Source organism: Pelophylax lessonae (genome assembly GCF_965119305.1).
Source record: "Pelophylax lessonae genome assembly, chromosome: 4".
NCBI classification, from domain to species: domain Eukaryota; kingdom Metazoa; phylum Chordata; class Amphibia; order Anura; family Ranidae; genus Pelophylax; species Pelophylax lessonae.
The window spans coordinates 146,384,211-146,409,721 of NC_138771.1; the positions used below are offsets into that span (position 1 = coordinate 146,384,211).

The window sequence follows — 25,511 nt, forward strand, 5'->3', positions numbered from 1 at the left end:
TCGACCAACCCAGGGAGGGGCCCACGTCCACCCTGAAAAACAACCAGAAGGGATGAGGGACAATACTTACCACACCTTGATACTGGGCGGACACTGCTCCAGGCAGACCACCGCACCATCTAGGAATGGGGGTGCTGCAGGCCAGAGGCATGCTGCGATTCAGGTCGTAACCAGGGCTATGCGTCCTCGTGAGGCGTTTACTTGCTGGCGAGCCCCCGTCCAGTGGGGCTATGTCGCTGCTGACCTAGGGAAGAGCCAAGGTCGGATCGCATTCGCTGACTGGACTGGGGAGACCGCAAGGATCTAGACTATGCAGTCCGTTGCCCAGTCCAGCAGTTGATTGTAGTTCTCAACGGACACAGAAAATATTAATAGAAGCAAAAAATTATATTTAAAAAGGAAAAAATGCTAGGACCAGAGATCACAGCAAGGCCCCAACTTCTGACTAGGCAGAAAAAAACTGTAGACCTATAGCAGGAAGTGGGAGTATACCCCCTAGGACTTCCCTATAGGCGTAGTCAAACTTTTTTCCACCTAGTGTCCTACTCCTGTAGGGGGCAGCATAAACCCGAGGGTCAAGAAGATATGGAGCTGTGTCCATCAATGAACGAAAGAGAAAACTAGATTTTTGTCTTACCGTAAAATACTTTTCTCTGATGTTCACTGATGGACACCGCTCCTGATTCTTCTTAACCATTGGGTTACAATGCCCCCTACAGGAGTAGGACACTAGGCAGGAAAAAGCTTGACTACACCTATGGGTAGTCCCAGGGGGTGTACACCCACTCTCAGTTATAGGCACAGTTTTGTTACAAGCAGTGTCAGAAGAAAGCCAACTCCACAGAGGAGTGGGTGCTGTGTCCAACAATGAACATCAGAGAAATGGATTTTAGGGTCAAAAATCCCATTTTCGCTTTCGTTCATCGACTGACACAGTTCCTGATTCCTCTTAGCCATTGGGACGTCCCAAAGCAGTGTTAAACATGAGGGGGGGGGGAACATCAGAAAGAAATTCCTAAGGCTAACCATAGCAAACCAAGTAACATAGAACTCAACCATAAACAACTGGAGCTCACCTGAAAAACAATACATCCTCAAAGGACCAGGTCCTCTAAACAGTAGCCAGCAAAACCTTGCAGCCAAAAGAAGCATCCGCAGATACCAGCACATCCACATTACAAAAAACATTGTAAAAGTGTGCATCGACGACCAGGTGGCCACCTGGCAAAACCTGCGTCACGGACTCTTGAAGACGGGAAGCCCAGGAGACACTAAGCACCCTAGTAGAGTGCGCCTAAACAGGGAAAGGAGGAACCTGACCCCTGATGCAATAGGCCTGAACCACCATCTGATCCATCTGGAAATGGTCGCATTTGTAAGGTCCGTCACTGAGCGCAACTAGAGAGTCTGACTTCCTAACAGACTCCGTAGCTGCCAGGTACACCCTAACTGCCCGGACCACAGCCAAGACATGCAAGGCAATTTCTTTCAGATGTTTAGGCCTGGGACACAGGGAAGGTAACACAATGTCTTCATTCAAATGAGAGTCAGAGACCACCTTAGGAAGGAATGATGGACAGAGGCAAAGCACCACCTTATCCTTGTAAAGCACCATAAGGTAAAAGACAGGATAACCCTGTCAGTGCCGACATCCTGCAGGCAGAGATGATAGCCACCAAAGAAGGCCACTTTCTGGGGCAAAGTAAGCAGGGAACCCTCCCCACATATTTTCAAAGAGAAGCTTCAGTAGAGCGGAAAGCACCACATTAAGATTCCAGGGCGGCAACGGAGCCAGCACTGAGGGGACCAAATGTCAGATACCCTGAAGAAAAGGTACGCACCAGGGAGTGTGTGGCCAAAACCCCATACCTGGCCCTTGATGGTACTCAAGGCTAATTTTTGTTCAACCCCCCCGTTTAAGTAAGGTTAAGATCGATCCACCAAGTAGGAGCGAGGATGAACCCCAAGAGACACACACCACGCAATGTACACCTTCCAGGTACGATGGTAGATCTTCTTAGAGGCAGATCTCCAAGCTTTTAGCAGCGTCTGGATTACTGATTCAAACAAACCTCCACCCTTCAGCACCTGGCGTTCAACAGCCAAGCAGGGATCTTGTTTGGAACTGTGCAAACAGACCACCTCGCGGGTGGACACCATCAGGCCCAGAACGCGCATGCAAGAGGGATGATCATCTGCTGATCCAGAAACCAAAGAAGAAGACTTCCCCCCCCCCCTCCAACCCCTGGTATGGGTGAGGGTGCCCCTTCATGCAGAGGCAGCCTTGTCCGCAGTTCTAGAAGAGCCTGCTCGTGGCTTGACTCTGGAAGAGCAGCACTCTTCCCCCCCGTGAAACCCTTAACGATGTCATCCAAGGAAGCTCCAAACAGGCGACCCACTACAAGGAGGAGATCAGATAAAGCCTTCTTAGAAGTCTAGTCCGCTGACCAGCATTTCAGCCAGGCAATACGCTGAAGGACCACCGCTGATACAGACAGCCTGGAATCAAAGGAACCTCTTCCAAAGAGGAATCACAGACAAACTGTAGCCCCTGGACCGACGGGTCTGCCAGCTCCGCAAAGACAGGGGGAAACTATTCTCCCTCCAGATCCCGGCATAAAAGCTTATCCCACTTGGTCAGAGTTTGTGACACCGGGGCAATAATAATTACCGGCCTAATTGCCGAACCAGCCAAAGCGCACATTTGGCGGGCCAGAGCATCCGCCCTTTTATTAGCTGGACCTGTAAAGGTCAGGGACTCCTCAACCGGGATGAAGGTAACCCAATTTGAGCTGGAAATTGGCGAGACCACTACAGGTGGGACCGTCCACCTTTTACACAGTAAATCGTCATAAGGATACCGCAAGCAAAATATAAATAAATCCTAGCAACCACTGCTTTTTGGACAATCTCACTGTTTGTGACAATGTTGTCAGGGTAAGTGGAAAGAGCAACACCCTCGCCACTTTGGCGGGCCTGTGGGTGGCAAAAAGGACCAGCCGCAACCTCCATTTTTAAAGTTTCACACACTGACACCAACAGTGCATCCACTAGCACCTATTTAAGTGTGGCTAGAGAAGGAGAGGAATCATCCTCACAATCTGAGCACTCAGGGTGCGTGGACGCAGACCCAGTAGTGTAGCTATATACTGAGCTCACCCCGAAACATAACAATCAGGGGAGGTCGCCGACTGTGATCCCGCAAAGGAGACGTCAGCCAAGGGTCCAAAAATGGACCACCTATTGGACCCAGCAAAAAAGAAGGGGACGGGTCGCCCTCTGAGCCCTCCATAGAGGACATAGAAGGACATACGGGGTCGCCCGTAGTGATGCGGATGCGCAGGCAGGGTACCCTCACTAAAACAAGGCAGGTGCCCCACACAATAATGGCTGCAAGACTGTCATTAAAAATGAAGCGCCCCCATAGCGCCACCCAATCCAAAGGAGGTGCCAAGCTGATTATATGGCCCAGCAGGCCGTGGCATAAATTATTGTGGGGGCCCAGTCACAATTGTACGGATCCTCAGCCCGGCAGATGCCCAAAGGAAGAGTGTGGCTTCAGCTACACGCACTGGGGCTGTCCCCTAGTAACCCTGCTAAACTACCCCCCCCCGCACTAGGAAAACCAGGTCAGCAGCAACTCCTACCAGCCCCCCTTAAGAGCATATGGCACAGCCAGTTTATCACCTCATCCGGGGGGTGGGCCAAAGACCCACAGTAACCAAAATTTTAGAGGGGCTGGGGGGGAAGGGAGGGGAACCCAGGGGTCCCGCCATCCCAGGGAGGGGCCCACATCCACCCCTAAAACCCTCCAGGAATAGTGGGGGGAAAGCTTCTTACCACACCAGGAGCAGGGTGGGTACCGCTCCGGACAGGACACCGCTCCATCTTTATGTGGGTGCTGTCGGCCAGAGGGAACGCTGCAACTCAGCCCGAAGCCAGTTCATCTTAGCGGAACGTTTAACTCACAGGCCAGCCCCTGTCCAGTGGGGCTATGTCGCGGCCAACCTAGTGCGGAGCTGCGGTCTGCACACGCTCGCTGGACTGGTGGGACCCTAAGGATCTATATTATTCAGTTTGTCGCCAAGTCCGGCACTAATTCTCAAAGGAACAAAATAATAAAAAGAGGAAAAAAAAAGTTCCATTTAAAATGAAAAAATTGCAAGGACCAGAGATCCCAGCAAGGAACTAGGTCCTTACTCCTGACTAGGCAGAAAAAAAAAAGTGCACATAGCTGAGAGTGGGTGTATACCCCCTGGGACTGCCCATAGGCGTAGTCAAGCTTTTTCCTGCCTAGTGTCCTACTCCTGTAGGGGGCAGTACAAACCAATAGTTAAGAAGAATCCGGAGTTGTGTCCGTCAATGAACGAAAGAGAAACACAATATTGTTACCCTAACACTCAATGAAAAAAAAATAAAAAGTATAAATGCAAGTAAGTCTGCTCTTAAAGGTAGCATTAAACCCAAAACCAAAAAAGTCATATATTGCAGCTTACCGATCCTTTGATCTGGTGGCTGCATTCATATTCATTTTCTTTTTATCGGCTTCTTTCCCTCTGTTTTCACTTGATGATCAGGCCAGTAACGCACATAACACGCAGGACCAGAGAACAGCATGAAGCAGCACTGTTGAAGACCAAGCTTTTTCTGGCACTTTTTGTTTACATGTAACAATCTTTTTTTTGGCTAGAAAATTACTTCGAACACCCAACGATTATCCCCCCTACATCACCACCGCTGCCACTGATCCCCACCCCTCCCTCCCCCTTCACCACTGCTGCCGCTCATCCCACCCCCCCCCCTCACCACCACCAACGCTGCCACTGATCCCACTCCCTTTACCACCACCGCAGCTACTAATCCCACCCCCCTAACACCACCGCTGCCACTGATCCCACCCCCCCTCACCACCACCATCGCTGCCACTGATCCCAACCCCCCCCCTTTACCACCACCACCGCAGCCACTGATCCTAACCCCCCCACCAACGCTGCTACTAATCCCACCCCCCCTCACTGCCCCTGATCCCACCCTCCCTCACTGCCACCGATTCCACTCCCTTAACCACCACCGCTGATACTGATCCCACCCCCCCTCACCACCACCGCTACCACTGATCCCACTCCCCTCACCACCACCACAGCTACCACTGATCCCACCCACCTCACCACCACCACAGCTACCACTGATCCCACCCCCCCCACCACAGCTACCACTGATCCCACCCCCCCCCCTCGATGCCACTGATCCCACTCCCCTTCACCACCACTGCTGATACTGATCCCACCCACATCACCACCACTGCCACTGATCCCAGACCCCCTCACCACCACTGCCACTGATCCCACTCCCTTCACCACCACCGCTGCTACTAATCCCATCCCATTCACCCCCACCACCGCTGCCACTAATTACCCCCCTCACCACTGCCACTGATCCCACCACCCTCACCACCACCGCCGCCACTAATCACCTCCTCACCACCACCGCCACTGATCCTACCCCCCCCCCTCACCACCGCTGCCACTGATCCCACCCCACTCACCCCGACTGCCGTTGATCTCACCCCCTTTCACCACCACCGCTGTCACTGATCTCACCCCCTTTCACCACCACCGCTGCCACTGATCCCACCCCCTTCACCACCGCACCATGCTACTCATCCCATCCCACCACCACTGCTGCCACCCATTCCACCACCACTGCTGCCACTCATCCCATTCCACCACCGCTGCCACTCATCCCATCCCATCACTGCTGGCACTCTTCCCATTCCCTTCCACCACTACTGCCACTCATTCCATCCCACCACTGCTGACACTAATCCCATCCCACCACCGCTGACACTCATCCCATCCCATCACTGCTGGCACTCTTCCCATTCCCTCCCACCACCGCTGACACTTATTCCATCCCACAGCATCCCACCACGGCTGCCGCTCATCCCATCACCGCTGCCACTCATCCCATCCCACCACCCATCCTATCACCGCTGCCACTCATCCTATCCCATCACCGCTGCCATTCATCCCATTCCCGCTGCCACTGATCTCACCCCCCCACCACCGCCGCCACTGATCTACTTCCATCCCCCCATCACTATCACCACTGCTGCAACTCATTCCAACCCCATGCTCCAGGCGGCACGTGCCTCACCCCTGTACACCTGGATAGGAGGGACGACGGGGCAGCATATAGAGGATCCAATGCCCTCTCCGCTGCAGGAAGAAAATGGAGGGGATCATTTCCTCTATATGTCGCCCCTCCTATCCAGGTGTACAATGGTAATGCATGGGGCTGGGTCGCACTTCGTGGTTTCTTGCACTGGGGCCCTGAAGATTCTAGTTACGCCTCTGAAGCACACCTGCGGTAAATGGTTTTTCTCAACACTCTTAACTGATACAATTGCAGGAGAGCTTACTCTTGAGAAGCAACAAACTTTCTGGCCAGATCACCAGGTGAAAATAAAAGAAAGACTAAAAATGAAAATTAATGCAGCCATCATATTTAGAATTGGTAAGCTGCAATAGAAGAATTGCTTTTGAGTTTATTACCACTTTAAACATTATTAATATTCATAAGGATTCTAATTACTCAGAACACAATACTCACTGAATCTTGTCATTCGTATCCCAAGCATCCAATATTCTTTGTACCAAGCAGCATTTCTGGAAAAGCTAAAACAAAATAACACTTTTCATTAAATCTGAAAAGGTCTTAAACAGATAACATAATTGACTACAATAAAGTTAAAGGAAAAGCAGGTCTCTAAAAAGGATATTAGGTCATATAGCGGTTTCCATGTGGCAATAAATATAAAGAACCAGCACTGTAAAATTGTATTAAAACAAGTCCTCACAGGTTATGTGCTCAGCATTTCTTTTTTTTCTTATATGTGTGCAGAGACATTGCAGTCTTTAGTGCGGCTTGCCCAAATATCTGGATATGGGTGCGTGTGCCCTGTGCCTCTCACATGCAGAGAAGCAGGGGCAACGCAGGCTCCAATCACTCACCTGATGGAGAGAGAGAGAGAGAGAGAGAGAGAGAGAGAGAGAGAGGGGAGGAGGATGGAGAGAGAGAGGGCAGGATGATGGAGAGAGAGAGAGAGGGGAGGAGGGTAGAGTAGGGGTTTGTTCAGGGGAAGGCTTGCAGCCGAGATTACCAGTTGGTATAGATGCAGGAAGAATACTCTGCACTGCCAGCAGGAATTGCACAAGCAAAAGTGGCTCTATGAAACCCTGTAAGAGCCACCGAAAGATGGCAATGGCAAGCAGGGAGGCGGCATTTGGAGGGAAAGGATCTGAAAAAAATGAATGCATACAAAGAAAATCAGACATTCAAAAACTGTACCTGTGGAGGTCTTGCAGCAATTAGCTTTATTTAGTTCACTGAAGAGAAAAGGGGGCCAATTTCTTACTTCTATAAACCAATCAGGAAGGGAAAATCAGACTTTACTGGTACAAATGATGTATGATGTATGAAAAAAATTGTATTTTTGTACTTACCGTAAAATCCATTTCTTGGAGTTAGACGGACACAGCACTCCATAAATAATTACTACTGGGTTACTCCAAAAGTAGGCAGAACAAAAAACACCTGGCTACGCCCATAGGTCATCAGCTGGTAAAACCCCCCTTACTGCTCTAGGTAATCAGTTTAGTACCAGGCAGTATTAGAAGTATCATAACTCCATGGAGGGGTGGGTGCTGTGTCCGAACTCAGAGAAATGGATTTTACGGTAAGTACAAAAATCACATTTTCTTTTTCGTTCATCGACGGACACAGCGCTCCATAAATCCTAACTAGTGGGACGTCCAAAAGCAGTGCAAAAAGGAAAATGAGGGTTGTGGAAAATAACCCAAAGCTAAACATAAAAGCCCTTAACCAGGACACAGGAGCCTAAACCGGTCACAGGAGCCACATCTGAAAATTAAAGGTTTACAGAAAAAACACCCCTAAAGAGGGAACAGCCCCTCTTAAACAGCAGCCTGCAAAACTTTGAGGCCAAAAGAAGCATCCGCAGATGCCAAAGTATCTACCTTTTAGAATTTTGTAAAGGTATGCACGGATGACAAGGCTTGGGACAAAAGGAAGGCAACACAATGTCCTCATTCAAATGGAAGTCAGAGACAACCTTGGGCAAAAATGATGGACAGGGACAAAGAACCACTTTACCCTATGGACCACTAAATAGGGACTGCAACAGAATAATGCTGCCAATTCTGATACCTTGCAGGCCGAGGTAATAGCCACCAAGAATATAACCTTCTGTGATAACGTGGGCAAGGGAATCTCCCGAATATTCTCAAATTAAGGTTTCTGGAGAACCAAAAACACTAAAATTAAATCCCACAGCGGCAAAAGGAGAACCGCATGAATGAAGGTACGAACTAAAGAGTGCGTGGCTGGGGGTCGCTGAAAGAAGATAGTCAAGGCCATCACCTGGCTCCTGTTGGTTTCAAGGCCAACTTCTGATCAACGTTCTGTTATAGAAAGATTAAGATCCGAGCCACAGAAAAGGACAGAGGATGAGCGCCAAACAACTCACATCAAGCAATGTGCGCTTTTACACGTATAATGGTATATCTTGCTGGAAGATGACTTCCTCACCTTCACCATAGTAGAGATCACTGCTCGAGACAGCCCTCTATCCCTCAGTACCTGGCTTTCAATAGCTAAGCCTTTAAAGCCAGCGACTATAAAGCAGGAAGGTAGATCCGCCTTTGGGACAACTGGAAGCCCTCAAAGGACGTTTAGAGCCACCAGGATGATTGAAAGATCCTCGCTCTTGATTCCTCGCAGGAACTGCGGAAGAAGCCTTAGCCAAGGATGATACTGGCCTTACGGTGGTCCTTGGATGCCTGCGGTGTCTATCAGAGGACCCTGGGTCCACCAACTTTGGTATCCTTCTGTGGAGCCAAACCTGCTAAAGGAGCTGCATGCAGGAATGTGCAAACAGAACCGTTTTGAAGGTGGATACCACCAGACTCACAACCTGTATGCAAAATGGGAGAGAGAACTATCTGTGTGACAGCAGCCAGTGAATCATGACCTGTGGTTCCTGAAGTTTGTCCAGAAGGACCACCCTGGTCAGAGAAAGAAACAGACACAAGTAAATCAATTCCCTGGTAAGGGATGGGGGGGGGGGGGGGGCTTAGGTAGTTCCGACATCACCTGAACCTTTGCAGGAATAAAATCCGCACAAGGAGACTTGGGAACTAAAAAACCTAAAGGGACAAACTTTGTCCCACTTTCTGGGTACCCCCAAAAGAAACATTTTGTGGATCTCTTTGACCCTCACCAAAGAAGTCTACGGGGCTGAAAACCAGCGAAGGTGTCCCCCCACCCCAATAATGGGTGAGGGCAGACCTTAATGCAGAAGGAGTCTTGGCTGCTGGTCTGGAGAAGCTAGCTCTAGGCTTACCAGACCAAGGTTGCTTGGATCCTCCCGGGGAAGATTTAAAAGATCCATTTCCCTTATTATCCATCCCAGAAGCACAAAATCGCTTTTCTTGACTGTGGCAGGAAGGTACTCTTCCCTCCTGTGATACCCTAATGATGTCATCCAGGGTAGCCCAAAATAAGCAATCGCTTTGAAAGGGCAGATCAATAAGAGAGCTTTCTTAAGAGGTTTGGTCTGCGGGCCAATTCTTAAACCACAGCATGCGCCTAATCACCACCGCTGAAAGTTTGGACAGCACAGGAGCTGTATCCAAAGCTGCATCACAAATAAACTGCAGCCCATGGACCACCTGGTCCGCAAAATCAATATAAGCAGTGGGGACCTGCTCACCTCTCAGGCCCTGGCACAAAAGCCTGGCCCATTCAGTTATGTTCTGAGACACCAGGGTGGAGGCAAAGACTGGCCACATTGCCAAACCAGTCATAGTAAACATGCTGTGTGCCACAGCCTCCGCTTTCTTGTCAGCCGGGTCCTTAAAGGACGTGGATTCTTCTACTGGGATCATGGTTGCTTTACTCAACCTGGAAACAGGAGGGTCCACCACAGTTGGATTAGGCCACTTTTTTAAAAGTGACTCCTCAAAAGGGTAATGTACAGCAAAATGTTTGGGGACCACAAAGGGTAACTTTGGTTGTTCCCATTCCTTACAGGAACATCTGTCAAAATAAAGCACATTAGGAAAATACCTAGGGATGGGAGGAAGGAACCTGCAGGCAGGTCCGACCATCCCTGGAGATTGCACACGTCCACCCCAAAGAAAACCACCAAAAGGGGAGAGGGGTGACTATACTTACCCTTCTATGGTGCGGATAACGTTACAGACAGAACTCCTCGCCACCAAAGTAGGAGAGCTGTCGGCCAAGGGACCGCTGCGACTCAGACCCAAATCCTGACGTATGCGACCCTGTGAGACGTTTAACTTGTGGGCCAGCCTCTGTCCGTGAGGCTATGTCACAGCCGACCTAGCGCATAGCTGCGGTCTGGCGCTGTGTCCATCCATGAACGAAAGAGAAAAATGTATTACATAAATCAACATTCTTTTAAAATTTGAAGTGGATCAACATGACCCTAAAATAGCAACTAAGCTACTCCTCATTACTGCTAGTTATAAGCTACAATCTAGGCCTGTTAAATTGGTATATTGTTTGGTTAATAATGTGTGTCCTTGCGGTCAGACCTCAAAAATTCCACTTGCCTGCTCGCATTTTGCGAGTGGAATGATGAGGAGGGCGAGTAAGAACTGGGCTGTGCTGTATGGGGAATGTGCAGCTCCTCCGTTCAGCCTGCCCCTCCCCCCGTCACAAGGCTGTGTGTGTATTTCATTCTTACACAGCCCAGTGAGCAGCTCCCCGCCCCCTCCAGGAATGGGAGAGGCGGCATCTGCTCTGCCTTCTCCCGCCCCCCCCCTCCTCTGTCCCTGTCACCCCCTCTTATTTTCCCTGTCACCCCCTCTCACTCTCCCTGTCACACCCCCTGTCACACCCCCTCACTCTCTCCCTGTCACCCCCTCTCTTTCTCTGTGTCACGCCTTCCTTCTCTCTCTCCGGTTCACCCCCCCTTTTCTCTCTGTCACCCCCCCCCTCTCTCCCCGTGTTACCCCCCCTCTCAGTGTCAGCCCCCTTTGCCTCTCTCTGGGTCAGCCCCCTCTCTCTCCCTGTCACCCCCTTTGCCTCTCTCCGTGCCAGCCCCCCTCTCACTCTGTTAAACCCTCTCTCTCTTGGTTTTTGTTATTAATATTTATTTTTGTAACTTAATTCTGATTAAAACATTTAACAGTGTAATTTTATGATATATTTTACGAGGGCGTGTTTAGGGGCAGAGCAGGGTAGGGTTTGGGTGGGGCAACAAGTGGCGAGTAACTCTCAAGGCCTGGCTAGTAGCTCAGGACTTGAAATTTTGAGCCCTACTTGTGGTGATGGATCCTCATTAAGGTCAATATGTTTCTCAGACTCTCCAGGGCCAGTTGAGGATTAAGTGGGGAAGTTGCAACTTTCATTAAACATATAGCAGAATTTCTGCTATCTAAAGCAGAAAGTGAGGCGCTAGAGCTGGGTTTTTAGTTTTTGCCCTACCAATAATATTGATCATTTTGAAATCATAAAAGACCTGAAACTATTTGCCCACAAACTTATGTAAAAAACTGGATTATTGTTTTACCATAAAATCCTTTTCTCTGATGTTCATTGACAGACACAGCTCCATATCTTCTTTGAACCATGGGTTATGCTGCTCTTCCTAGGAGTAGGACACTAGGCGGAATCAGGGGTTAACAAAAGTTATCAAAGCATAACTACGCCTATGGGGCAGTCTCAGGAGGTATACTCCCACTTCCTGCTCTAGGATCTCAGTTTTGTAACAAGCAGTGTCAGAAGAATACATAACCCAACTCCACAGAGGGGTGGGTGCTGTGTCTGTCAATGAACATCAGAGAAACTGATTTTACGGTAAGAATTAAAATACAGTTTTCTCTTTCGTTCATTGACAGACACAGCTCCATATCTTCTTTGACCCGTGGGACGACCCAAAGCAGTGTCAACATGAGGGGTGGGAAGAACACAGCAATAAATATACTTCCCAAAGGCTAAACATAGCTCACCTGACAAAAGAGTACACCCTCAAAGAGGACTAATCCTCTTCAACAGCAGCCTGCAAACCCTTGCAGTCAAAAGGAGGCATCAGGTGGCCGCCTTGCAAACCTGCACCACTGACGCCTGATGATGGAAGTCCCAAGAGGCACTAAGCGTCCATGTAAAATGCGCCATAACAGGGAAAGGAGGATAGTGACCACTAATTGAATAGGCCTGCACCAATTCCTGCCTATCCATCTGGAAATGGTCGCAGCAGACACGGCCAGCCCCTTGCAACTCAGTCGTTGCCAGGTACACCCTGATTGCCCGAGCCACATCCAAAGAATGTAAGGCAAGCTCTTTTAGGGTGCTTAGACTTTTATAGAAATGGAAAACCGAAACAACTTTAGAGAAGAAATAAATTCAGTTTAAAAGGAAAAAATACCAGGACCAGAGATCCCAGCAAGGAGCAAGGACCTTACTCCTGACTAGGCAGGAAAAAAACTAAGATCCTAGAGCAAGAAGTGGGAGTATACCTCCTGGGACTGCCGCATAGGCGTAGCTAAGCTTTGTTAGCTTTTGTTAACCCTTTTTCCGCCTAGTGTCCTACTCCTAGGAAGAGCAGAATAACCCACGGGTCAAAGATGATATGGAGCTGTGTCTGTCATTGAACGAAAGAGAAATACTTATTTGAAAGACAGCAGTGGAGTGGAAAAAAAAAAATCAGAGCGGGAAATTCCGGAACAGAAGGCTTTTACTATAAAAGCTTTTGGTGTATTAAAAGAGAAGTATAAGATGTAAAAAAAAAAAAAAAAATTATATTATATATATATATATATATATATATACACACACACACACACATACACACATATATCTATCACATTATATATATATATATATATATATATATATATATATATATATATATATATACACACACACACACACACACACACTCACCCAGGTGAATGCCACATCTGTCCCCTGCCGGCTCTGCACTGAGAACTGAACGATCAAAAACCGGATCAGAGAGAGCCGGGGATGGTCGGACATCAGCTCCCTGCTGTGCCCCTGCAGTGCTCACTGGAGTGCTGAGTTGTGAAGGGGTGGAAGGGGCTGGTTCAGGCTCTCAGGGAATAGCTGAGAGATTGAGCCAGCTGTAGGTTCAGGTTTCTGGGCCAGTCCAGTTCAGAGCTTGGTCTGGCTGTATAGTTAGCTAAAAAACAGATTATGGGAGTGCAGAATGAACCGCACTCATTTGATCCATTGGGGATGTATAGCCAAAATAGAGGAGGGTTGAGGGTTCTGAAAGTGAGGAGATAGACCATCTCCCTATACAGAAGGTTCCAGTGGAAAAACCTGACAAAATGTCTAAAGTGAAAAAGAAACCTGAAAAAGTCCTCTCTTCAAGCCAAACCCAATATCTGGGCATTTTTGAGACGGGCCACTAAAGAGATGTAGCAATTGGAGACTAATAGACTATCCACAAGCAGCTTAACACCATCTCAATTGCAATCCCTATCTGATTTGCGCAACAACAAAGACCTAAATTATTAAGTCATCTGATAAAAAGGGGGAATTTGGGATTCTATTGGATAGCCAAAAATACTGAATATGTATTGATATTTTAAAAAATGGGGACTGGTATAGGTCTCTCTCTGAGGAAGTCATCCACGGACTTAATAAGGTGTTCTGTGAATTGGTTACAGATGCCTATATGGGTGGTAAAGATAAGAGAATATATGATTTAACCACTTCCGGACCACCCAATGTGTGTGTATATATATATATATATATATATATATACATACATACATACATACATATACACACACACACACACACACACACACACACACACACACACACACACAGTACAGACCAAAAGTTTGGACACACCTTCTCATTCAAAGAGTTTTCTTTATTTTCATGACTATGAAAATTGTAGATTCACACTGAAGGCATCAAAACTATGAATTAACAGATGTGGAATTATAAACATAACAAAAAAGTGTGAAACAACTGAAAATATGTCATATTATAGGTTCTTCAAAGTAGCCACCTTTTGCTTTGATTATTGCTTTGCACACTCTTGGCATTCACTTGATGAGCTTCAAAAAGGTAGTCACCTGAAATGGTCTTCCAACAGTCTTGAAGGAGTTCCCAGAGATGCTTAGCACTTGTTGGCCCTTTTGCCTTTACTCTGCGGTCCAGCTCACCCCAAACCATCTCGATTGGGTTCAGGTCCGGTGACTGCGGAGGCCAGGTCATCTGGCGCAGCACCCCATCACTCTCCTTCTTGGTCAAATAGCCCTTACACAGCCTGGAGGTGTGTTTGGGGTCATTGTCCTGTTGAAAAATAAATGATGGTCCAACTAAACGCAAACCGGATGGAATAGCATGCCGCTGCAAGATGCTGTGGTAGCCATGCTGGTTCAGTATGCCTTCAATTTTGAATAAATCCCCAACAGTGTCACCAGCAAAGCACCCCCACACCATCACACCTCCTCCTCCATGCTTCACGGTGGGAACCAGGGATGTAGAGTGCATCCGCTCACCTTTTCTGCGTCGCACAAAGACACGGTGGTTGGAACCAAAGATCTCAGATTTGGACTCATCAGACCAAAGCACAGATTTCCACTGGTCTAATGTCCATTCCTTGTGTTCTTTAGCCTAAACAAGTCTCTTCTGCCACTTGTTTTCCTATACTTAGCTGCTTTTTTCTTGCTATAATACAAATTCTAACCAGGGGCGTCTTTATTCTTGATTGGACCCTGGGCAAAAATGTTCTTGGGCCCTCTTGAATCCACTTAACTATTTGGGGGCTCAAGGGGCAGCTGCTGTGGGCCCCACAACAATGACTAGACCCGGGGCAGCTGCCCCTTTTGCCCTGTGTTAAAGACAGCCCTGATTCTAACAGTCTACTGTATTCAGTAGGACTATCAGCTGTGTATCCGCCTGACTTCTGCACAACACAACTGATGGTCCCAACCCCATTTATAAGGCAAGAAATCACACTTCTTAAACCTGACAGGGCACACATGTGAAGTGAAAACCATTTTAGGTGACTACCTCTTGAAGTGTGACTCTACAATTTTGATAGTCATGAAAATAAAGAAAACTCCTTGAATGAGAAGGTGGGTCCAAACTTTTGGTCTGTACTATATATATATATATATATATATACACACACACACACACACATACACACACGTTGGTACTTTGATGTTAAACACCGGGACAGCTGCCATGACCCCGGTATTTTTTTTAAACAAAGGGCAGTCCGCTTTAACATAAAGGTGGTCCCAGCGGCAGATTCGCCGCAAGATCACCTTTATGGGTGGCAGGAGAGGTGGTGTCCCCCCCCCCCCCACATCCTGATCATTTTCCCCACTTACCGGAGCCGTTGGTAGTGGGAAAAATGATCCGGCCCTCTCTCCTCCTCGAGTGAGTGCAAGATGGCCCCCACTCGACTCTATGGCCTTGGAGGACCAGAGCGAGGTCATACGTCGCTTCCTCCCAACGGCCTTAAATTGCCAATTTTTTTTCATCATGAAAAAAGTTTTCTTTTTTGCTTTTAGTGTAGATGTGAGATCTGAGGTCTTTTTGTCCCCATATCTTACATTAAAGAGGTCCTGTCCTGCTTATTTATATTACAAGAGATGTTTACATTACTTTTAATAGGAATAAAAGTGATAAAAATTAAAAAAAAAAAAAAAAAAAAAAAAGGGACAGTGTAAAAAGAAGAAAAAAAAAAAATTAAAGCTCCCCATCCCTGTTCGCTGGCAGAAGCAAAAGCATACGCAAGTCACGCCCACATATGTAAACGGTGTTCAAATCACACATGTAAAGTATCACCGCAATGTTTAGAGTGAGAGCAATAATTCTAGCCCTAGACCTTCTCTGTAACTCTAAACTGGTAACCTGTAGAAAGTTTTTAAATTGTCGCCTATGGAGATTTTTTTGTACCAATGTTTGCTGCCATTCCGCAAGCGTGTACAATTTTGAAGCATTACATGTTGGGTATCTTTTTACTCAGTGTAACTTTAGCTTTCATATTATAGAAAAAAAAACTGTGCTAACGTTACTGGTTTTTTATTTTTTTTTAATTCGAAAGAGTGTATTTAGAAAAAAATAAAAAATAATGGATTTTTGACTTACCATAAAAACCTTTTCTCTTAAGTTCATTGATGGATGCAGTCCTCTGATGCATATCAGTAAGGTTATACTGCCCCCTACAGGAGTAGGACACTAGGCAGAAAAAAAAGTTCTGGCTATGCCTTTGGGCAGTCCTGGAGGGTACACCCTCTCTCTTCCTGCATAGGATGTCAGTTTTGTATCAAAGCAGTGTCAGAGAAGTAGCACCAACCCAACTCAAAATAGAGGGGCGGGTACTGCATCAGTCAATGAACTTAAGAGAAAAGGATTTTACGGTAAGTCAAAAAAACAGTTCTCTCTAGCGTTCATTGACGGGCGCAGTCCTCTGATGCATATCAGTAGGGATGTCCCAAAGCAGTACTCAAATAAGGGGGGGGGGAACAGCATAACAAAAACAGTCCCTAAGGCCAAACATAGCCAACCAGGCAACTCAGGACTCATATGAATAACAAGATGAGGTCCAACTGAAAACCAAACAGGAACACCCTCAAGGAAGGCCAAGGGGCCCCCTAAACAGCAGCCTGCAAGACTCTGCGGCCAGAGGAAGCATGCACAGATGCCAGCACATCCACCTTATAAAATTTGGTAAAGATGTGAACAGACGACCAGGTCGCTACCTGTAAACCTGCAGCACAGAAGCCTGATGGCGAAAAGCCCAGGAATCACTAAGCGCCCCTAGTAGAACGCGCCAAAACAGTGAAAGGTAGAACCTGACCCTTACCTGAATAAGCCTGCACCACGCACCGTCTGTCAGATCCATCTGGAAAATAGTCGCAGCAGACGCAGGCAGCCCTTTTCTCGGGCCATCCGCGAGGATAGAGAGGGAATCTGACCTACAAAAAGACTCAGTAGTTGCCAAGTACACCTTGATTGCCTGACTTATATCCAGAGTATGCAGTGCATATTCTTTAGGATGTTTGGGCATAGGATATAAAGATGGTAACACATGTCTTCGTTCAAGTAAACACCAGAAAACCACCTTCAGAAGGAAGGAGAGATCCAGACGAAGTACAACTTGTCTCCATGAACCAACATATAGGGAGAACGACAGGACAATGACGCCAGTGCCGACACCCTGCGTGCAGAAGTGATAGCCACCAAGAAAGCCACTTTCCGTGATAAGGTAGGCAGGGGAAACCCCCGAATACCTGCAAAAACAGGGTGTTGAAGAACCAACTGCACCAAATCAAGGTCCCCAGTTGGCGACGGGGGTCGCACTAGAAGCACCAAGTGTCGCACCCCCTGGAAGAAGAAGTTATGTACCAGGGTACGGGCGGCCAACAGCCTTTGGAAGAAAAAGGCCAAAGCCAAACCTAACCCTTGGCAGTACTCAAGGCCAGCTTTTGATCAACTCCCTGTTGAAGGAAAGCCAAGATCCGGGCCATTGAGTAAGAGCGAGGGGGAGCCCAAAGAGACTCACACCACGCAACATACGACTTTCTCGTATGATGATAAATCAAACTAGAAGTCTCTTCCTTCGCTTTAAGCAGAGTGGGAATCACTGAAGCAGACAACCCCCTGTCCTTCAGCACCTGGCTTTCAACAGCCAAGCCGACAAAGCCAGTGACTGTAAACAGTGTTGGGGGTAACGAGTTACAACGTAACGGATACAGTAACTACATTACTTTTTTGGGTAACGAAGTAAAGTAATGCATTACACTAATATTGGTAACTACACTACTTTACTAGGCTATAGGAACGCGCTTTCCTGCGTTACCCAAGCCGTGTGGTGCGTGCGTGGCGTGCATGGGTGTGTGTGCCGCTGCTGCCATACAGATCGATGACGTAGCGAAGGGGAGTGGCCGAGTGGAGAATGGAGATCAGATGGAGATGGAGACGGAGACAGGTAGGTTCGGCCACTGGCGATATTCACACTACTTTCAGTTTATTGCTCGAAAGGACAAAAATACTCGTGTGAAATGCACACTATGTCCAGGCGACAAGTTTCTTTCAACTGCTGCCAACTCAATGAGCAACCTTTCTAAGCATTTGTCAGCCCAGCATGGCAATACAAAACTTTTGGCAAAAGATTCTGCTCACCGGTCACTTGAAGGAGTCACTCAGCTGACCCCGCCTAAACAAGCTAAGCTTTTCTCAAGCCTTGGAGCACAGCAGGTAACACAAAACGAAATGAACAGGCTAGTTGCAGGGTTCATTGTAGAAGACATGCTTCCCCTGTCAACCATTGAATCGCCCAGGTTTAGAAAAATACTAGATAAAATACCCACTGCTCGCAGTCGCAAGCCAACGTCTGACAGTAAAACATTTTAACATTACATGGATAAATGTTATTCCGACATGGAATCGAAGCTTAAAAAAATGTTTGAGTTCCTGGATCATGTGTGTACCACTGCGGACATTTGGTCCACCAACAACAAGTTATTTAGGAATGACGGTGCACTGAATAGACAGCATTCGTTTTAAATGCAAGAAGGCTGCTCTTGCTTGCAAGAGAGTGAGAGGAAGACACATTTACGATGTCATAGCTAGCGAAATAGAACAAGTTCATTCATCCTTTGGACTATCACAAAGTAACAGCATGTGTCACAGACAATGGCAGAAATTTTGTAAAAGCCTTTAGAATGTTTGAATCCCATCCTGATGATGGGTCTGACTCTGACGAGCCATCTGATGAGGAGGGGGGAGGAGGAGGTCACTTACTGATGTTGCCGAAGCACTCTCCACAGAATCAGATGAGACATTTTCACTGCCGCCTCATCTGCGCGGTGCATCACATACACTAAACCTCATCGCAAAAAATTACCTGGAGAAATGGCTGACCAGTAACAATGACTAAAGCAGTTTACAGAAGTGCTCTTGCCAAGTGTGCAGCTCTCTGGGCAAAAACTAGTCACTCTACTGTGGCTTCAGACCAGGTTGAGAATGTGCTAAAAAGAAAGCTCATCATACCCACTGCTACACGGTGGAACTCGACTCATGACGCCTTGTGTCTCATCACAGAAATCCCAATCAGAAATTTAAACACCATTTTTTCTAGACAGTGTAAAGAGCATCACTGAGCGAGAGTATCAGTTCCTGAAGCAATATTGTGCAGTGTTAGGTCCTCTAGCTCAGTGGTCTTCAACTCCGGTCCTCAGGGCCCACTAACAGGCCAGATTTTAAGTATTACCTTGGGGAGATGCAGACTAGAGTACTGCAATCACTGAGCAGCAAATGATATCACCTGGGATATATTTCAGTTATCTTGCAAACCTGGCCTGTTAGTGGGCCCTGTAGGCCAGGGTTGAGGACCACTGCTCTAGCTGCTGCATTATATATACTACAAGGAGAAGATGATTGCTACTACGGCACCCTCCTGCCAACCTTAGAGCTGCTCATGTCAAAGTTGCTTGCGTTGAAGGATGGCCTTTCCCAGATGACAGCTGGCATGCCTGGTGCTATTGTACAGGTAAACACATATTGAATAATTTATGAAGCTGTAAAAGCTGTTAATTGAACTGTATAAGTTTGTCTAATTTAGCCTACTATTTCATATCACAGGCAATCAAAGACAGATTTGCATCTGTCTTGGACAGCAAGGATGCTCTGATAGCTGCTGCCACAATGCCCAAATTAAAGGTCCGCTGGCTCAAAGATGAGAAGAGAAGAGATGCTGTTAAAACCATGCTAATTTCTGAGTGTCGTGCCCGGATTCCTGAAGAGCCACTGATAAAACCAGCAGTTTAGAGCGCTGCCACCTCCAGTCACAATGCCTTTTTTGAATTTGAAGAGGAGTTTTCCTACACCGCAGAGACTGAAGTCACGGAGAACTTAAAAATGCCTGGATCTGACAGGGAGGTTCTCTCCAGGTTCCCCAGGATTAAGGAAATTGCAAAGCAGTACAACACTCCAATACCATCAAGTGCAACGGTCGAAAGGCTTTTCAGCCTGGGCAGTATTGTTCTGACCCCAAGGAGGAACAGGCTGTCGATTAAAAGATTTGAAAGGCTTTTACTTATGCAATACAATTGTTATTTTGAAGAATAGAGAGGGATAAAGTTTATGACTTTGTTGCACTTTGTTTTATTCTGTTTTTTTTTTTTCAGGTTTTGTTCTCAGGAGAACAGTGTTGTTCTTATGTTTCCCAAAGCCTGGGTTTTGAAATGTGTGTGTTGACATTTTAAAATTACCCCACCATAGCCTTCTTTATCCTGTTTCTGGATTTTACGGTGAGGCATATTTCTTTGTGCAGAAGGGGATATTGTTCTTTCATATGGTTCCATATTTATACAATAAACTCTATTCTGAAAGAGTAAATGTTTGTCCATTTAACCTATTATGTTAGACAGGTTTATTTGGTTTGTCAGCAGACTGGTGAGTAAGTATAGCAAACTAAGGGCCGGCTGGTTTACACACACACACACACACACACATTCTTTAATCCCCTTTTTCTCTTCAGTTTTGTTATATACAGTAATGGAGACGCTGAGCAGTGCTCGCCGGTGTATCATGTAAAGTCCCAAAACTGCCCAAATTTTCCATGCTGCCAAGGATGGAGACGCTCACTTTACAGGCTGGTGTTTCATCTAAAGTCCCAATTTGCCTTTACCATGTATATTATTGGGATGGGGGTGTGTGTCTCCCAGCTGGTCATTTTTTAGTTTGCACCCTATGGCTTTCACATAGCCATTCGTTTTTCAATACCAGTCATGGCTGGGAGCAGGTTGGGGGAGGATTGGGCCACCTCCAAGCTCACCTGTTTCCCATCCATCCATTAGCAATCATTTAGTCCCATGTTGGAGACACTCAGTAGACACTCAGTTTGAATAGTGTTAGGTAGTGTTAGGACTGCAGAATACACAGGGTGCCTTGGAGTGGCCTGCAGCTTATACATGCGTTTGCAAATGTGTTAACTAAACCCCTGTTTTTAACCTATTATGTTAGACCGGTTTATTTGATTTGTCAGCAGACTGGTGGGTAAGTATAGCAAACTAAGGGCCGGCTGGTTTCTACACACACACACCTTCTTTAATCCCCTTTTTCTCTTCAGTAATATTTGTCCATGTATCTTCTTCTACACAGTAAATTAAGAAAAAGGAAAAGTAAAGTAAGTAGTGAAGTTACTTTTTCAAATGCAGTAACTAGTAAAATAATCTCATTACAATTTACAGATGTAACTAGTAACTAATAACTAATTGCATTTTTTGAGTAACTACCCCAACACTGACTGTAAAGCAGGATGGAAGATTGGCCGTGGAGACAATAGATACTCCCTGAGAGGAAGTCTCCAAGGAGCGTCTGCGACTAGCCTGACCAGGTCGGCGTACCAAGCTCGGCGAGGCCATTCCGGAGCCACGAGAATGACCAGAATCCCTTCCGCCTCAAACCTGTGAAGAAGTCTTGGCAGCAACTTGAGAGGAGGAAAGGCAGACAGCAGCCAAAACTAACCTTGGGCCATCCATGATCGCTCTCACACGATTATGCGAGCGTCATCCTTGTGCAGGTGACCATGCTAAACTTCCCAGTGTCGTGCATGTTGAACTTATGTTCTTGCCTACGACAGAACCCATGGTGCCACCAGTGCATCTGCCAGAGAGTCCCAGGCCACAGACCTCTGCACTATCCTGTATAGAGATCGACCAATTGATCGGCAACACCGATATATCGGGGGCCAATATGCACTTTTCCCGACATATCGGAATCAGCCTTTGGATTTACCGATATAGCCAATATTTTCGTGACAAAATTGCGAATGTTGCGCGCACACGTTCTGCCTTCTGACACCGCCTCCCAAGCCTGCGTGGCCCATACGTGACGTCATTTCACCACGCGCTGCACACGTTCTCTGCCTCAAGACTGCCTCCCATGCCTCGGACAGCCTCGTGTGCAGCCAACTGCAGTCCAGTCCCGTTACGGTGCCAGCCATCCACCCACAGGCCCTGGCCTCAGCCACCCACCACAGGTTGCCAGCTGCCAGCCATCCGACCCACAACAGAACAGGGTGCCAGCCGGCAAGCATCCAGCCACCCACCCCACAACAGGGATCCAGCGAGCAAGCAAATCAGCCACCCAGATGACACCAAGCCAGCCAGCCAACCACAACAGGCCAGGGTGAATGAGTGACACCAAGCCAGCCAACCACAACAGGCCAGGGTGAATGAGTGACACCAAGACAGCCACCCACCAGTGTTCCAGCAAGACAGCCACCCACCACAGTGTTCCAGCAAGACAGCCACCCACCACAGTGTTCCAGCAAGACAGCCACCCACAACAGGGTGACACCAAGCCAGCCACACACCACAGTGTTCCTGCAAGGCAGCCACCCACAACAGGGTGACACCAAGCCAGCCACCCACCCACCACAGTGTTCCAGCAAGCAAGCAAGCCACCCACAACAGGGTGATACCAAGCCAGCCACCCACCACACTGTTCCAGCAAGCCAGCCACCCACAACAGGGTGACACCAAGCCAGCCACCCACCCACCACAGAGTTCCTGCAAGCCATCCACCCACAACAGGGTGACACAAAGTCAGCCACCCACTACAGTGTTCCAGCAAGCCAGCCAGCCACCCACAACAGGGTGACACCAAGCCAGCTACACTGCCAGGCATCAGCCACCAACCCACAACATGGTGCCAGCCAGCCCCCCAAACTGCCAGGCATTAGTCATCGACCCACAAGGGTGCCAGCAACTCAGCAAGCCACCCACACTGCCAAGTGTCAGCCACCAACCTACAACAGGGTGCCAGAAGCCAGCCACCCCACAACAGGATGCAAGCAAGCAAGCCACCCAGACTGCCAGGCGTCAGCCACTGACCCACAACAGGGTGCCAGCAATTTCAGCAAGCCAATTTTTAAAATCTTTTTTGTGTCTTTCAAATTGAAATGGAGATGGATGAGGAAAGAAAAAGTAAAAGTGTGGTCTGGGACTATTTCTCGTCTCAACCTTCTTCAGGAAAAGCAGCAGTGTGCAACACATGTACAAACATAAGCATGGGATCAGTAACTGCAAAAAACAAAAATACGTCAAATCTTTGGGCCCATCTAAGAGTTCCTCATATTGAATTATATCTTCTATCAGCTGTGTTGACCACTGGATCTAGATTATCCAGCGCATCGCCCAGATCCGGAAAAGTTGCTTGTAGATCTCACAGGAAAAAAATCTGGAGAAAAAAGCTAGCTAATAAAAACTAATCTACATAAAAAAAACACTTTTATGCCAGGATCAAAGATCCCAGCAAGGAACTAGGTCCTTACTTCTGACTAGGCAGATTAAAACTGACATCCTATGCAGGAAGAGAGCGGGTGTACCCTCCAGGACTGCCCATAGGCGTAGCCAGAACTGTTTTCTGCCTAGTGTCGTACTCCTGTAGGGGGCAGTATAACCTACTGATATGCATCAGAGGACTGCGTCCGTCAAACAATAGAGAAATTGCGTTTGCAAGACAGCGGCGCAAATACGGTGTGATAAAAAATATTGCAACGATCACCCTTTAATTCTCTAGGGTCTCTGCTAGGAAAAAAATATATATAATGTTTGGGGGTTATTTTCTCGCAAAAAAAAAAAAAAAAACTGATTTTAAAAATTGTAAACAACAAGTGTCAAAAGTATGCCCAGTCCTTAAAAGCGAAGTTACACTCAAAAGTGGAACTTCCCCTTTAAGTGGACCAGACCCCCTGAAATGCCACATTTTTGGGGGGGGGGGGGCACCCGCTCCCACTTCTGCTCGGGCCGCCTAGGCAGCTCGGGTGGAAGTTCTCCACTCCCCCTCCCTCCCTGCAATCTTCTGGAACACGTCACAGGTCCCAGAAGATTGCCTGGCCAGTCACGACATGCAGAGCTATGAAGCCGCAAGCTGTCGGAGTCGGGTGCCCACACTAGAGATGCCAGCGCCGCGGGGGGGCGCTGGCATCTCGACCACATCGCTGGACCGTGGGACAGGTGAGTATGAGTTTATTAAAAGTCAGCAGCTACACTTTTTGTAGCTTCTTACAAATAATAAACACAAAAGCCAGTGGAACTCTGCTTTAAGTGGTTAACATGGGTTAAATTTCCCGAACTCCATTGTTTAATGCATTACCTGAGACACTCAAAAAACTGGATTTTTGTCTTACCATGAAACCCTTTTCTCTGAGGTTCACTGACAGACACAGTTCAATGTCTTCTAGACCCTTGGGCTTATGCTGCTCTCTCTTCAGGAGTAGGACTAGGTGGAAACAATTTTGGTTATGCCCCTGAGGCAATCCCAAGGGGTATACCATCCCTTCCTGCTATAGGACTTCAGTTTGTAACCAGCAGTGTCAGAATACATAACTCAACCCAACAGAGGGGCGGGTGCGGTGTCCATCAGTGAACATAAGAGAAAAGGATTTTACGGTAAGACAAAAACTGGATTTTTGTAAGAACTTATCGTAAAATCCTTTTCTCTGAAGTTCATCGACAGACGCAACTCCTTATCTTCATGACTCATAGGGTTATGCTCCTTCTAGGAATCAGCACTAGGCAGGAAAACAAAAAACATAACCACGCCTATGGGGGCTGTCCCTGCAGGCATAACCCCTCAGACTCTGCTATCATCAGTTTATTTGCAAGCAGTGTTTAGAAGACAAAAAACCCCATACCTCAAAAGTAGAGAGGCGGGTGCTGCGTCTGTCGAACTTGAGAGAGAAGGATTTTAGGGTAAGTTCTTGCAAAAATTCCGTTTTCTCTATCGTTCGACAGACTCAGCTCCTTATCTTCATAACTCAGGGATATCCCAAAGCAGTATAATCATGAGGGGTGGGAAACAATGCAGAAACAAAATGTAAGCCCACAATGGCTAAAAACTTAGCCAACCAGGTAACATGAAGCTCAACCAGGAACAACTGGAGTTTACCAGGAAAAAAATTGAACCTTCAAAAGAGAAACTAAACAGAGTTCTCTTTTAAACTGCAGTCTGCAAAACCTTGCGGCCAAAAGAAGCATCCGCGGATGCCAACACATCTACCTTGTAGAATTTTGTGAATGTATGCACAGGCAACTGAGTTGCCGCCTTGTACACTTGTAGAACCAACGCCTGATGGCGAAAAGCCCAGGAGGCACTCAGCGCTCTAGTAGAATGAGAGTTTACTAGGAAAGGAGGAAAATGACACCTCAGTGTATAGGCCTGTACCACCGTTTGCCTAATCCATCTGGAAATGGTTGCAGCAGACGCAGCCAATCCCTTACGACAGGGCTTGACAAATTTGCCTGAAAACTAGGAGCCAGCTAAAAAAGTTAGGAGCCAGTTTTTTTTTTTTTAAAACTAACAACCAAGCTTTATTTAAAAAAACGGATACTAAATTTACACATAAATACGACTAGAACCCCACTCTCCTCTATAGCGCAATTGGATGGAAA

At 47.3% G+C, this 25,511-nt stretch overlaps 1 protein-coding gene across 2 annotated transcripts in view; it reads right to left on the reverse strand.

The window, feature by feature from the left end:
* Positions 1–25,511, reverse strand: part of PPP6R2 (protein phosphatase 6 regulatory subunit 2) — a 367,586-nt gene that overhangs the window by 228,081 nt on the left and 113,994 nt on the right. For both annotated transcript variants that reach the window (XM_082254944.1, XM_082254943.1), the window contains exon 10: positions 6,613–6,677. In XM_082254944.1, coding sequence (XP_082111070.1) covers positions 6,613–6,677 — 65 coding nt within the window. The remainder of the gene's footprint in view (positions 1–6,612; positions 6,678–25,511) is intronic.